The 14019-nt window shown below is 38.4% G+C and overlaps 1 protein-coding gene across 1 annotated transcript in view; it reads right to left on the reverse strand.

Moving 5' to 3' along the window:
- COPA (COPI coat complex subunit alpha) overlaps positions 1-13974 on the reverse strand; it is a 37744-nt gene extending 23770 nt beyond the window's left edge. Inside the window, exons 1-6 of the mRNA XM_072647410.1 lie at positions 13846-13974; positions 10525-10638; positions 9599-9672; positions 6723-6803; positions 5095-5171; positions 4141-4250 (exon numbers count right to left, since the gene is read on the reverse strand). Coding sequence (XP_072503511.1) covers positions 4141-4250; positions 5095-5171; positions 6723-6803; positions 9599-9672; positions 10525-10638; positions 13846-13885 — 496 coding nt within the window. The 5' untranslated portion in view covers positions 13886-13974. The remainder of the gene's footprint in view (positions 1-4140; positions 4251-5094; positions 5172-6722; positions 6804-9598; positions 9673-10524; positions 10639-13845) is intronic.
- Positions 13975-14019: the final 45 nt, after the last annotated feature.

Here is a 14019-nt window from a genome sequence, read left to right on the forward strand (position 1 = left end):
TCAAAGAACTTTCAAAAGGGTCTCAGAGACTGTTGTTATGAAGTTTGAAATAAATATCTGTGGGCTGGGTAAATAAAGTAAAAGCAGGCTTCCTACTAAGGCCTAGAAAGCTTATAGCATTGACCAAATTTATTATTAAGTGAATTATTCAAACTTTTAAAAGACAGACTGTCTAGAATTGCTGCAATTTACAGCAATGAAAGGAAAACTAAAGTAACACTTTTCCCAACCAAAAGTCATATTTGTCTAAGGGTCACACAGATAGCTTACAGGCTGCAAGACATCTACCATTAAAAACCATTCACAGATCATATAATTCCTTGTAGTCAGAGACAAGATCAAGATGATTACTATTTAGATGGTGCTTTGTGATTTTCAAAGAGCCTTCATATTTATTATTGCATTTGAACTTCATGAGAACAATGAATTAGGAAGACCAGATGCTATCACTGACCCTTTACATGAGCAAATAGGATCGTTAGGGTTAAATAACTTGGCCAAGGACATACTTTTTAAAATTGAAAGAGGTGGTGAGACTACAACTTTGCTCTTCTAATCTAATGCTTTTTTTTCTGGAATAATGGCTCTGCAAAACACTTAACATTCACAAAAACAGAGTATGTTTGAAATCCTTGATATACTGTGCTTTCTAGGATAAAACAATTAAATTGATGGAAGTATAGTAATTGCAGAAAAACTCAAGTCACTTGAATGGTTATGCTTCTATATTATTTTTTAAAAAGTACTAATGCTTCTTGCCATACAGAAGACCAGATGGGAAGAGCAGACAGCCAGGAGGTGAAAAAGATGACACAGTTTTATCTTGTCCCCTGTACCTAGTTGAGCAGTGTGAAAAAACTCAAGAGCCAACAGGTTGAGAGAAACAAAGCTATGCTTTCAAAAATTCTTTCAAGGTTTAATAAGCAGATTATCATAGGGAACCTTCCTTTTGCTTATTCATCCTGTCCCTTTAACCGGATCTGTCAGCTTTCTTTAATGATCCTAATGCATGAAACAGAATCAAAGGAAAGCACAAAGACAGACAGCTGGGAGGAACTTCACCTCCAATAAGCATCAACAAATACATTAAAAGGGAAAGCTCTATGACAGAGTGGAAGCCTTTGTTGCACTTGCGTGTAATGACCCAGGAAAGGGGGAGGGGAAAGATGGACAGATGAATAGTGACAGGCAGTGAAAAGAAACTCGGAAGAGAAATACTTGAGCCTTTGACAAGCCACTCACTAAGACTGAACGACAGATGGAAAATTTCTGCAGCAGCTACACAAATCCAGAGGGAGGAGTAGACACACTCAGAACGGACCAGTTTGGTGCACTCTCCAAATGGGGGGGGATGGGGAGGAGGAAGGAATGAAGGTAATTCTAGCATCTAATTAAGAGACAATTAGTACAAAGGCATTCCAAAGACTGAGATTAGTTACGTGAGCTTGGCATGCAAAGGGTTAAGTACACAAAAGAATTAAAATATTAGTTCACTCAAAACTCAAACTGCAGAAATAGCCAATTTTCCCTGATAAGGTTTTCAAAAGGTTTATTTGTATTAACCAGAAGCATTTGCTAAGCTGAGGTCTTGAAAGATTCAAATTCTTAGAAAGAAGTTAGACTGCACTGGAGACAAGGGTCTTCTCCTGAGAAGGTTAAAGAAGGTAAATAAAGTCTTGCTGTCAAAGCCATTCCATGTTTTCAATCAAGGGGCTATTCCCTTATTTCAAGATGGAGTCTCAGAAAAATAAGTAGGGGAATTCACACTATATTTCAGTTCCTCTGCCATTTTATTTTCAATCAAGTATTTGTTCCCAGAATCAGAAGTCACAAGTTGTCGCCTAAATATTAATAGCACTAGCTCTAGAAAAGTCCCAGTTCCTAGTAGTATGAAGCTAACTTGTTCACCTATGCTTGGTGCTCCCTTGAATAAAAACAAGTAGTGATGAGGAGAGTCTAGAAAGCTCTGGAAAAGGGAAGGAACTTGGGCAAGAGTCCAACCACAAAGTTCATTCTTCCTCTTACGTTAAGAGATTAATGGGAAGGGAGAGAGAAGAGAAGCTACTTTGCAAACTTCAGGCACAAACTGGAGGATGATAAGGGGGAACGTTAACATTAGTACCAAAGCTAGCAAGAGATTTCTCATGGCCACAGATATCCATTAGGTTATGACCCATGCACTGTATGTTGCTAGGAGCCAACACATACCACCACCAAGATTTAGCCACCTCTTTCTCTCTTTTTTCAGACTCAGGGCCCCTAACTTTGGTAGAGGAATGGTCTTTCCCCACTAAAGCTAAAGAAAAAAATGAGTACCAGTAATCTGGGCTTTCATACCCAAAAGCCAAGTGGTTATTTTGCATTCTAACTGCCCCAACTTGGTTTAGCTTGGCCCCAGGGAACAGACTATGCCTGGCACTAGGCAGTATGTGCAGTGCCCCTGTGGGGTGAGCAGAGCTGAGCTCTAAATGACCATCCTAGAAACCACTAGAACAGGGTGGGCTAGGTTCCAATCCTATTTGGCTCCTGTATCCTCAGAGAGAAAGAGAGAGGCAGAGGCAGGGAGTGTGTGTGGTGGAAAGCTGTAGCTAGGTTACTGGGAGAATGGATATTAAATTCCCCCATGTTGGCAGTGAGGAGAGGACATAGGCTCTGACAGGCTCATATGCCTATGCCTAGCTCCTCCTGTTGGCATGGCTGGTCCTGCGTCTGGGTAATGTACTTCAAATGGCACAATCAGTTTGGTGGAAAACTGCAATGGCAAATGTTTCTCCAACCTTACCCTCCAACCCCGCCACCTAGTATTAAATTTTTGCAGGAGACTTTCTACCAGTCCTGAACCCAATTCTTGCAGAAACTTCAACAGAGGCTGCAGAATCTGCAAGTAGCATTCTTAAAACGCTGCTTTCCTAGCTTGCATGTATTACATGCTACATCTAGTCTTTAAGGAACTGAGATGGGGAAAATTCCAAATTATGCATTGGGGGTGCCAGCTTCTTCTCAACTTACTCTGGTTGTTGCTGTTCGCTAACAGCTGGAGTAGCAGTAAGCACTCCCTTGCCTCAGCACACCCTGCTGCCAATCTGCAGAGCATCTGGGAGAGGGTGAGCTAGTCCTCATGTCGATAGAATACCGAGGCTGCTTACTTGGCCTGAAGGACTTGGGCAAGGACCCTTAGGAAGTCTTTCCCTTTAACTGCATAAAAGGGGACAATGTTCTATAGTCCTTAACTTATTCTACCACGCCTTTTTATAGCATGGAATCTCTAAGGATCTTCAGGAGCCCTAGAGCTCTGGAGGTAAAGTAATATAGAGAGATATTCCAGAGAGCTGACAGAATTAGGTAGATAGCCTTGGCATTTGGATCTGTGGCTTCTGATTCTAGCCATAAAACAAAGCTATTTTCATACATCCAATGCTTTGTTTCTCTTCTAGGTGGGTACCCTTTTCCCATATGTGCTTTTTGTCTAATTTGGAAAGCAAATTCTATGGGAAAAGATTACATCCAAATTGAAATGCCATATAAATTAAATTAGTACCTCAAAGCAAAGATGTATGTTATGACATGGAATAATGATTAGCACAACTACCCAAAAACTTTGAACCACAGAATTCCTCATCTTGAAGGACTTTCCTCTTGCCTGTGAATGGCTTGACAAAAAGGTATTCAGAAGATCATCTGAACAGAGAAATTCATCTCTATAATGTTAGAAAAACACATTAGGGGCTTTACCATCTTGGAACAAGAAGACAAGATCTAGGAGTCTTGCTTCGCTGTACTGATCAGCACACTAAATTATTTTCTTAACTGATGAATTTTATAGTTGTTTCCCTAGTGTGAGTCATGATATTCCTAATGGAATTCAAGTCTTTCCTAATGGCTGATTTATCTGAAACTGAAATTTCCTTCAGAGTCAGGACTATGAGTATTTCCAAATAACTGCTTCTCAGAGATTATTATCGACAGACATTTAACACCATCAAAGCTAATTCTGGGTAATGAGGCCCCTAAAAAAGGTGCTGATCTCTCTCAAATCAGTCCCCAATGTTCCTTTTTCAAGAACACCATTCTCACTGCTTTGGGCAATTGCAGTTTTCCATCAAGTTTGATCATACTGTCCCCTGAACTTGGGTAGCTCACCAGAAATATCCCAAACACGAACAGTCTGGTCCAGGCTAGCTGATACCACCAGGTCTTCTGAAGGGTGGAATTGTGCACACATTACATAGTGGTTGTGTCCTGTTAGTACACTGCAAGAATATAAGAAAACAAATCAAAAATCTCAAATTGAATACCATTCCCCACAGATCAGTATCACAGATGCTTCTCTTATTCTGTTTTGGGCCTTTACTGATAGGTCTTACTACTTTTAACTGTCTAAAGATTGCTGATTCCAGAGAATTGCTTTACTTTCAAATAAAATACATCTTTTTTCAAGCACCAGCAAAAATTAAAGATACCTGAAAACACAGCAATAATCTAGGTATACAGTGAAGATAACCCAAATACAATTACAGTACTTCACGTTGGGAAATAATTGATAAATTTTTGTGGGACATCTCTCCCAAAGGCAATCACTTCAAAGTGGTCAAATATAACCCTCTCAACATTTCATGGAAAATTCCACATAGGATTCTAGCCAAAAATATAGATGGATCATAATATGCTTAGACCCCAGTACAAGGATTTGACAGTTAAAAAAATTAAAGAACAGCTCAAATTCACTGTTCTAAAAACTTCACATGATGCCCCAACTATCTGCAAAGATAACAACTTACTCTGTACAGACGTGGGCTTTGATCTGCCTAATTTGACCCACTGTTTTAATTTCACTTTAGAATACATTCTCCTATAGCTGTTGTACTAAGCCCTGTCTGAAAAAAAAAAAAAAAGGGATGCCAAACATTCACTACTGAGCTTCCATATATAGCTAAAATTCTTTAATTTTTACATCCTGAAAAAGCAATCAGTAATTAACTAATATTACATAATCCCCTTGGGAAGGTCAGAATGATATTAATACACTCTATAATGTAGCAGATTAAGTATTGAGGAAACTGAAGGCTCCAATGAATTCTCTTCCTCCTATATTACCAGACACAGGTCCTGGACTGCCAGTTCCATACACGGATGGTTTGATCATCTGAAGCACTCAGAATCCAAGGATATTCCTGAAAAACATTCCAGAAATGGGGATTTATCATGTAACCCCTATTATTTTTCTTATTATTATTCTGGGTTTATTCCAATGACTAAGGTTTTAACTATATTTACTAAGAGTCACTGAGGCTTTGGGCAAACATGCTGGTGCTCCAAGGGACTGAGCACAGTATGGAGACCCCTCTCCTATGTACTTATAATTTGTTGTAGATTTAGCACTTTTAGAGTAAAAGACAGTGGAATACAGATATAAAAGGAAATTAGGACTGGTTTAGGATAAATTCCCATATACAGTGATCAGCATTATTAACAAGAATGCAATTTTAGGAATTATTAGTAAAATCTGTCCTGCCCATAAAACATTTCCAGCATCTGCTTTCCCACCAGAAGATGCAAGTGTTGTCATTCCATGTCTGACATTTATAATTCAATTACATAGTAGGCACTTAATAAACATTTAATGAATGACTGGTTAAACACCTACTATGTGTGAGCACTTTATAGATTATCTTACTGGAGTCTCACAACAAATCTATGAGATAGATACTACAAATGTTATTATCCCTTCTTCAAAGATTAGGAAAACTGAGGGTCAAAGGAGCTAATGTCGATAGTAAAAGCCAGAGGTGGGATTCAAACCTAAGTCTTTCTAACTCCAACTCTAAAGCTCTATCCATTATACAATGTAATGTACAAGGTAATCTGAAGAGTGAAAATACACTAACAATTGCCTTGAAGGAAGTTAGAGATTCTAAGAGGTAGTGGTAAGGAGGGAATAGGTTTTAGATATTAGGAAAGGTCCTGAGATACAAAAGAGAATGATGAGGTAGGAGAGCAGTGAGTAAATTAGTTTGGATGGAACATAGCATGCATGAAGTAGAATGAAATAATTCTAGAAACGTAGGTGGGAGCCGAATACGATAACTTGCTCTAAATAAGGGACTATGTAATTTTTTTTTTTTACTAAAGTGTGAAAATGCCAAAGTAATCTTTTTGCATGGCTGCCTAAACTATTTTAATGAGCATTATTATTAGTCTTGAATGCTTCAGTTGCCATGCACCATATCCTACTTACTTTCTCAAACTGTTTTTCAATGAAATCACAGGACTGGGAAGAACTTTGATGAAATCATCTAATCTACCCCATAGGCAGGACTTCAGTTATCAATACTGAAATTATTTAGTCAGAGTTATGGCTCTCTTTTTCAGTCTGCCTTTGTCTCAGAAGGCAGTAGGAAAAACTATTAAAATCTATAGTGTTTAAATAATTGCCATAAACAAATATGTATTTGAAAAGTTACATTGCAATAAAACATTCTGACATGAGATTAGCATACAGATTCCTTTTTTTTTTTTGGCTCTCAAAGTTGGCAGGTCCAACTCCAATTCCCATTGCTTCCTTAAATGAGAACTGTTTCAGCAAGAATAGTGAGAAATCCTGGATTCTTCCTTTTTCAGAAGAAAATTTCTCCTTTTGTAACAGTTTATGAACTCTTAAAGATGATTAAGTGAGAGATTCCTATATGGGAAACAACAAATATTCCAAAAACAGGGATACTCACATGATGAAAAAATGTGGTACGGATATAATCCAGGTGTCCAAGTAATGTGAATAGACAGCGCCGAAGTTTGTAATTCCAGACCTAGATGTCAGAGAAAAGTCAACAAAGAATATCTGTGGAATACACGGACACCAAGACTCTCTTTCTAGATATTTATTACTGGAGTTCCAAATTTCCCAACATGCTTATTTGGCATTATCTTCTTTTTTTTTGAGTCAGTCTAGGAACTATGATTGAGGAAGAAGTAGACAGAAGTTTTCACAGGACATTTTAGGGCATCCCAGGGAAGCTAGAGAGGAGGAACACAAAATTTGGAGACTTTCTCAGAGATGGAAAAATATTTCCTCTATCTGAAAAACTAATCCTTTGAATTAATATAGAATGAAAATATTTATAGCAGCACTTTTTGAAGTAGCAGAGAACTAGAAAAGTAGGTATCCACTGATTGAAGAAGTGATTGAACAAATTATGATTTATGTATGAATTGTTTTTTTAAAAAAAGTTGGAAATATTTTATTTTTGTATTTTCTTCAGTAATAACTCTCATTATTCTCTCTTCCCTATTCAAGAGCCATTTCTTTTAACAAAGAATAAGAAAAGAAAAAAAGTTTAACAAAACTAAAACATCAATTGAGTCTGACAGTAGGTGCAATGATCCACACTCCTAATTACTCATTCCTGCATGAAGTATAGTCTCTTCTTTTCTTTGGGGCTAAGCTTATTCATGACAGTCATGCAGCATTCTGTATCTTTTTGTGTGTGTGTGCTCTCCATTTACATAGTGTCTATTGCCTTCCTGATCTTGCTTACTTCACAGCCCATCAGTTTGTTTAAAGATTGTGCCATGAGAAATGGCAAATATGAAGAATTCCAAAAAGTCTGAAAAGACTTGTTTGAAGTGATACAAAGCAAAATCACCAGAGCTTAGAAGACAACTTACACAACAACCCCAATGTAAAAGAAAACATCATTGAAAAACTAGATTTTTGATCACTACAGTAACCAATCATGACTTCAGAGAATTGAATGATGTAGCACAGGGCATATAATTTCAGGCATTTCAAACAATAGTTTGATTGATTTTGCCTGACAATTCTTATTCATTTAAGACTGGGGGGAAAAAGAGGGGTGCAAGGGGGAAGATGAGAGGAATGCGTTGTTCCTAGAGGGAAGACAGGGGAAGTAAGGAGAATCTTTGGAAGTAAAAGAGATATAAAAAGCGACCACTAGTAAAACACTGAAAGGTTAAAAACAAAAACTAAAACTTTAGGATGAGGTACTGGTCCAAGCCTCAATATGACTCTCCTTCCCATTAGCATGACATAGGGCTCTTTTATCCCAATCCATCAGAGCTCTCAAAACTCAACCCATTTGGAGAAATAATACCATTTACAGGCGTAACTCAGCAAAGAATGTAGCACACAGCAGATGACTGAAAGAAAATCAGAGTGTCTCATACTGACACCATTTTTTAAACATTTATTTTGATGAAAGATGGTGCAGATATTCATACTTTCACACTCTCACTTTATAAAATGAAATAATACCTATCTATAAGGAGCTTAGATTTTCCTGGAGTATAATATGTATACAGATAATAATAAAAGCTTCTTTTTAAATAGTGGTTTAAGATTTGCAAAGCACTTTACAGACATTATCTTACTGGAATCTCACAACAAATTTATAAGGTAGATACGAGCAATGCTGTCATCCCAGCTTCACAGATCAGGAAACTGAAAGTCAAAAGGGTTAAGACTTGTCCATGCTCATGCAACTAGTAAATCCAGAGGTGGGATTCAAACACACGTCTTCCTAACTCTAAGTCTAGTGTTCTATCCACTACAACATGTAAATATGGGGCAATCTGAAGAGTGAATAAGCACTAAAAATTGCCTTCAAGGAAATTACGGATTCTAAGAATACTTGTGCTTATCAGTTTCAGTATTTCCTGACTGAAGTATTCCTTTAGATTCCCCAAACTGTCCAATTCCATAGGTCCACTGGATTGGTAGTGATTTAACCATTTGCTTAATTTTCTCCTTTATCTCAAGAGTAACAAGGAAATGAAGAACTCCATATAGGTGATCGTGTTCTAAATAACTGCAGCTTACTTTCAAAAATGCTGACCTCTGTTACACTTCAATTCTTTTTGACGAAATTTCTTCCAAAATGTCAAACCCTTCCCTTTTTTCTAAACTGCATGTAGTAAATATAGTTAATTTGTTCTTGAAAAGCCTAGATCATTATGAACATAAATAAGTGCAATGTGACCTACTGAAATGCATACAGCTATTGATCCCACATGAAAAGGACCAGGACTATAGTGCTGAAAAAAAAAAAGCAGAAAACAAGTCTGCTTTCTAATTAATCAACAAGCATTTATTAAGTATTTAATATCTGCCAGGCACTGCACTAAGTTCTATAGTTCTTTTGCCTCTCGCTGTCACATCAATCATTGGTCATAAAGTTTTTTCTCTTTGTTGTTTGAGCAGTACTTTGCACCTCCTTTATGAATTTACCATGTTCTCTTCTATTAATGTGTATATGCTATTTCCCTGTTTTAGTATCTAACTTTCATGAGGAGAGGGGCCATGTTTTATTCAATTTTGTATATTTCTCAGGTTTAAATTAAACTGTTGTTGCTGTAATTTGAGGACTGAGGGTGGCCCTGTCTACCCTACAGAGTAAAGTACTTAATTCTGCGAATAACTTTGGGTTAACTATTAATAGTTCACATTTCAAGGTTTACAGCTGCCTCCCTGCTAGTTCAGGTTGCCAGAAGTAAGAAGTTCAGTTAAGAGAGGAAGCTCTATGCCTCCCACTATTCCCGACCTTCCCATATTCTGTTGATTTTCCTCAGATCATGTTCTCTCTACCTTGATCTTATAATCATCTCCTCCAGAGACGAACAGTGGCTGCTGTTTGTGGAAGTCAATGCCTCGTACAGGACCTAGTAAAGTGAAAATATGTTAAAGGAGTTACAAATATCTACCCTCCAGGGAAATCCCTATTCATTAATACATAGTCCCATCTAAACCATTACCTTTTTCCAATCCTATTTAATCCCAAAGAATTTAAATTCAAGTGATTTTTTGATTATGAGTGACAACAGACAGACAGTCACAAGTACTACACTGGAGTAAATGAACCAGAGGAAGGCCTCTAATGCATTGGAAAGATTCTCTACAGACTTTACAGGAAAACATGGTCAAGAATTATAAAGGTTAAGAGGGTTAAGATGGGCCCAGATTTATGCTGGTAGATGGAGTGACAATAATGAGAACTGACATTTAAATAATACTTTAAGATTTTAAAGTAATTCACTTACATTATTTCATTTGATCACAACAAGTCTGCAAGGTAGATTAGGTACATTTTCCCCATTTTTAGATGGGAAAATTAAGGTTCAGGGTTAAATGACTTGCCTACCATCACACAGATAAATAGTGCCATAGGTAACATCTGAAGACAGGTTTTACCTGTGACTCCAAGTCCAGTTCTTTTTCTGTTATACCATGGTGCCTCTCAAATTACCCAAAGTAAAGAAGTCACAGATCCACTGAAATTTCGAAGTTGGATGCTACAATCATTCTTATATGTAATCTTTTTTGTGTCCTGGACTCTTTTTGCAGTCTGGTGAAACCTATTAACCCCTCTCAGTGTCATTTTTAAAGGAATGAAATCAGATCCACAGGATTACAAAGGAAATGAATTACATTAAAATACACATATTGAAATATTTTCTTAAAAAGGTCTATGGACTCCAGATTAAAACCACCTCCTCTGGAACTCATTCTCTTACCATCATGCTCATCAAATTTGTCAATGAGGGTACACATTCGGTAATCCCACAGTTGGATGACTCCATTGTGAAGACTAGTCAAGATCCAGGGTCGTTTGGGGTGAAAGCTGAGTCCTGGGAAGAATGATATAGCGAACCACAATGAGACAGGCTCAATGCCTCAAGCTCCTAACAATTCAGACACGAAAAGAAGTCATTTGATCTTCAAATTTCATGTTAACTTACTCTGGCCAATCAGATGAAGAGAACCTCTTCTCACTCAGAAAATGAAACCTCTAAATTCCTTATAGAAAGAAATCAATGCATCTCAGAATCCTAGAATTTCAAATTTGGAATGTACCTCAGAGGTCATCTAATCCAACACCTACTTCACCTAGAATCACTTCTATAATAGCCCCAAGTGATCATTCAGCCTTGAAGACCTCTAGGGATGGGAAATCCATTTCTAAGGCAACTCATTTCACTTTTTGTTACCTCTAATTGTTTTGAAATGTTTCCTTATGTCAAGTCAGTTTGCCTCTCTGAAATATCTACCTGTTGATTCTAGTTTTGTCGTGTGAGATCAAAGACACAGCTATTAAGATATTTGAAGTAGTTATTGAGCCCTCCCTAAATCTTCTCTTCTTCAGAAGTCCTCAGTTCTTGCAACTGGTCATCGTGAAGTCCTTCATCTCCTCTGGATGATGTACAGCTTATAAATGTCCTTCTTAAAATGTAGTGTCCAAAAAAAGAATACCTCTAGATGTGATCCAAGCATGTCATGGCACAGCAGGATTATCACCTTTGTTCTGTATATTATATCTCTAAACGTTGCCTAAAATACCAATAGTTTTTAAGCCACAATATCACACCATTAACTCACACTGAGTTTGCAATTCATTAAACACTCAAGATCTTAATTAGGAGAACTGTTGACTAGCCATGCTTTTTCTCCATCTTTAACTTGTAATGGTGATTTTTTGAACTGAAGTAATGGACTTTATATTTTTCTTATACAAGTTAGTTATGATAGATTTCAGTCCAATATTCCAGACTGTTAATACTTTTTTGGATAGTGATGTCAATTTGAACTCATTTGACATACTTGTGAGGAATTTTTAAGGAAATATAAGTTACATCTTTTATAATGTAGTTGCATTATGAAAAGGTTTGAAAGTTACTGACAGACTAATGTTTCTTGTGTGATACATCCCGTAATCAATACACCAATAAGCATTTATCAAGTGCTTGCACTATCCTAAGTACTGGGGATATAAATATAAAATAAGACAATCCTTGTCCTCAAGAAACTTTCATTTTAATAGGGGAAGCAATATATTGACAGAGAAGTAACTACAGCATATACACAAAATAAATACAAAGTGATGGAGGGGAGGGAGCAGATACTTAGAATAGGGGAATCAGGAAAGATTTATTGAACGAATGGTTATCTGAGCTGAACCTTGAAGGGAGCCATGGGTTCCATTAATGGAAGTGAGGAGAATGAAAAATTCTAGTCAAGGGGAGAGCCAACAAAAGATACAGAGACGAGAGATACAACACTATGTACCAAGAACAGCAAGTCTAGAGTACAGAATGTATTGTAATAGATGGGAGAGGATAAGCGATTAGCTATTATCTCTCTTTATTCCACCTTTCTTCAGAGAAGTCAAAATTTAGCTATATTTTAATTCTCATTTATTCAGAAACTAAGGCTTTTGGGGAACAGATGGCTTGCTTATGGTCATATGTAACAGTTGAACACTTTGGACATGGGATTTCTACCTACAATTCCTTCTCTAGAAGTCATAATTGTAACCAAGGGCTTCTGTACTAATGCTACAAAAGTTCTTGTAACAGTTATTTGTTCAAACTACTAACTCCTTGTCACTTAAGGTCATAGAAAAACCTTAAATGTACGTTATGATAATCAAGATCTTCATAAGAACCTGATAAACTCGGAATGACCCTTTATAATTCCACTGCTTACTAAACCTAAAAGATGGGATTTGACTTTTAGTATCCTTATAGAGTTTACTCCCCTACCTTTTCCTTCCTCTTCAGATTTTATTGAGAAATCCCTGACAGAGTCCTGGGAAGCATACCCTTCTCTTCTCATCTCCTCACCTGGTCAGTCAAAAACCTTCAGGTTTTAGAGTACAGACATAAAGGAGGTGAGGAGAGGTGAGGGAAAGGAATAAGCATTTATATAGTGCCAACTACATGCCAGGCACTGTGCTAAGTGCTTTTTACAAATATTATCTCATTTGATCCTTACCACAACCCTTTGAGGTGTTACTGTTGTCGCTATTATGCAGATGAGAAAACTGAGGCAATCAGAGGTTGAATGACTTGCCCAGAGTAACACAGCTAGCAAGTGTCTGAGGTCAAATTTGAACTCAGGTCTTTTCTGATTTCAGTCCCAGGGCTCTATCTATTGCACCATCAACTGCCTCTACAAGGTAGAGGAACAAGATAGTCTGGCGACAGAAGAAATTGATGAAAATCAATGGGATGGGAATATTGCAGCTTCTAAAGTAGAAGTAATTAGTCCTTTTCTCGCAAAAGTTACCTAACAGAAACAGGTAGGTGGGAACAGGATCAGAATTCAGAACCCAAGAACTATACCCATAATACTTAATTTTGATACATTAAATAGAGCCTTGACAGCTAGAGAAAGACCAGGAGCTGGTAAACCCTTAGCAACATTATCCTGTCCATCCTTTCACCTTTTCAGAGAAATCAAAAGGATAAAACAATGACAACCCTCATTCACAGCCCAGGAAAGACTAGGGAGGGGAATGGGACTGTGTGTGTACCCAAGGTGATTGGGGATGGTGGGGAGTGAGGGGTCTGGGGAAGGTACATAGATAGGTCTATCAATGAACCAACCTACTGAGGTTGCAAGAAGGGCCTATCTATTATGGGATAGTGCTGGGCATGGGGGTATAGAAAAAACATTATACGGCAGTCTGTGCACTTGAGGAGCTTACCTTCCAGTACACTGGGACGTGATCACAGTTAAATAAGTAAGAAATACGAATTTCCCCCCTCACCCCATACATTTGTGTCGGGGAAGGCGTTCTGGATAGCGAAGGTACCCGGGAATGGGGGAGGGGAGAAAGACGGGGAAACGTAATAAAAGGGGTCAGATCTGAAAGAGCGAATGGGGGGAAAACCCAGGGATCACCAAAGTCCCTCTCCTTCCAGGCAGGCTCCGACCCGATCCCCTCAGGCCCCAGATTTCGGATCGCTTTTCCTCCCCTCCCCCCACCCCCCCAGGGCGAAGGCACTCCCTCAGGCGCCACACCCCGGGTCCCTCGGCTTCCCCTTCCTCCCCACCTTTGACTCGCGCACTCTTGGTCTCGAATTTGGTCAGCATCTTTGTCCGCCCTAGTCCAGGCCCCGGCTTCGGTTCCGGCCGCGGCCCGAAGCGCAGCCCGACTGGCCCGGGTCCCCTCCACGTCAGCACCGCCCCGCAGCCGCAGCCGCAGCCGGAAGCGCCCTACGCCTAAC

Source organism: Notamacropus eugenii, chromosome 2, assembly GCF_028372415.1.
Source record: "Notamacropus eugenii isolate mMacEug1 chromosome 2, mMacEug1.pri_v2, whole genome shotgun sequence".
Taxonomy (NCBI): Eukaryota; Metazoa; Chordata; class Mammalia; order Diprotodontia; family Macropodidae; genus Notamacropus; species Notamacropus eugenii.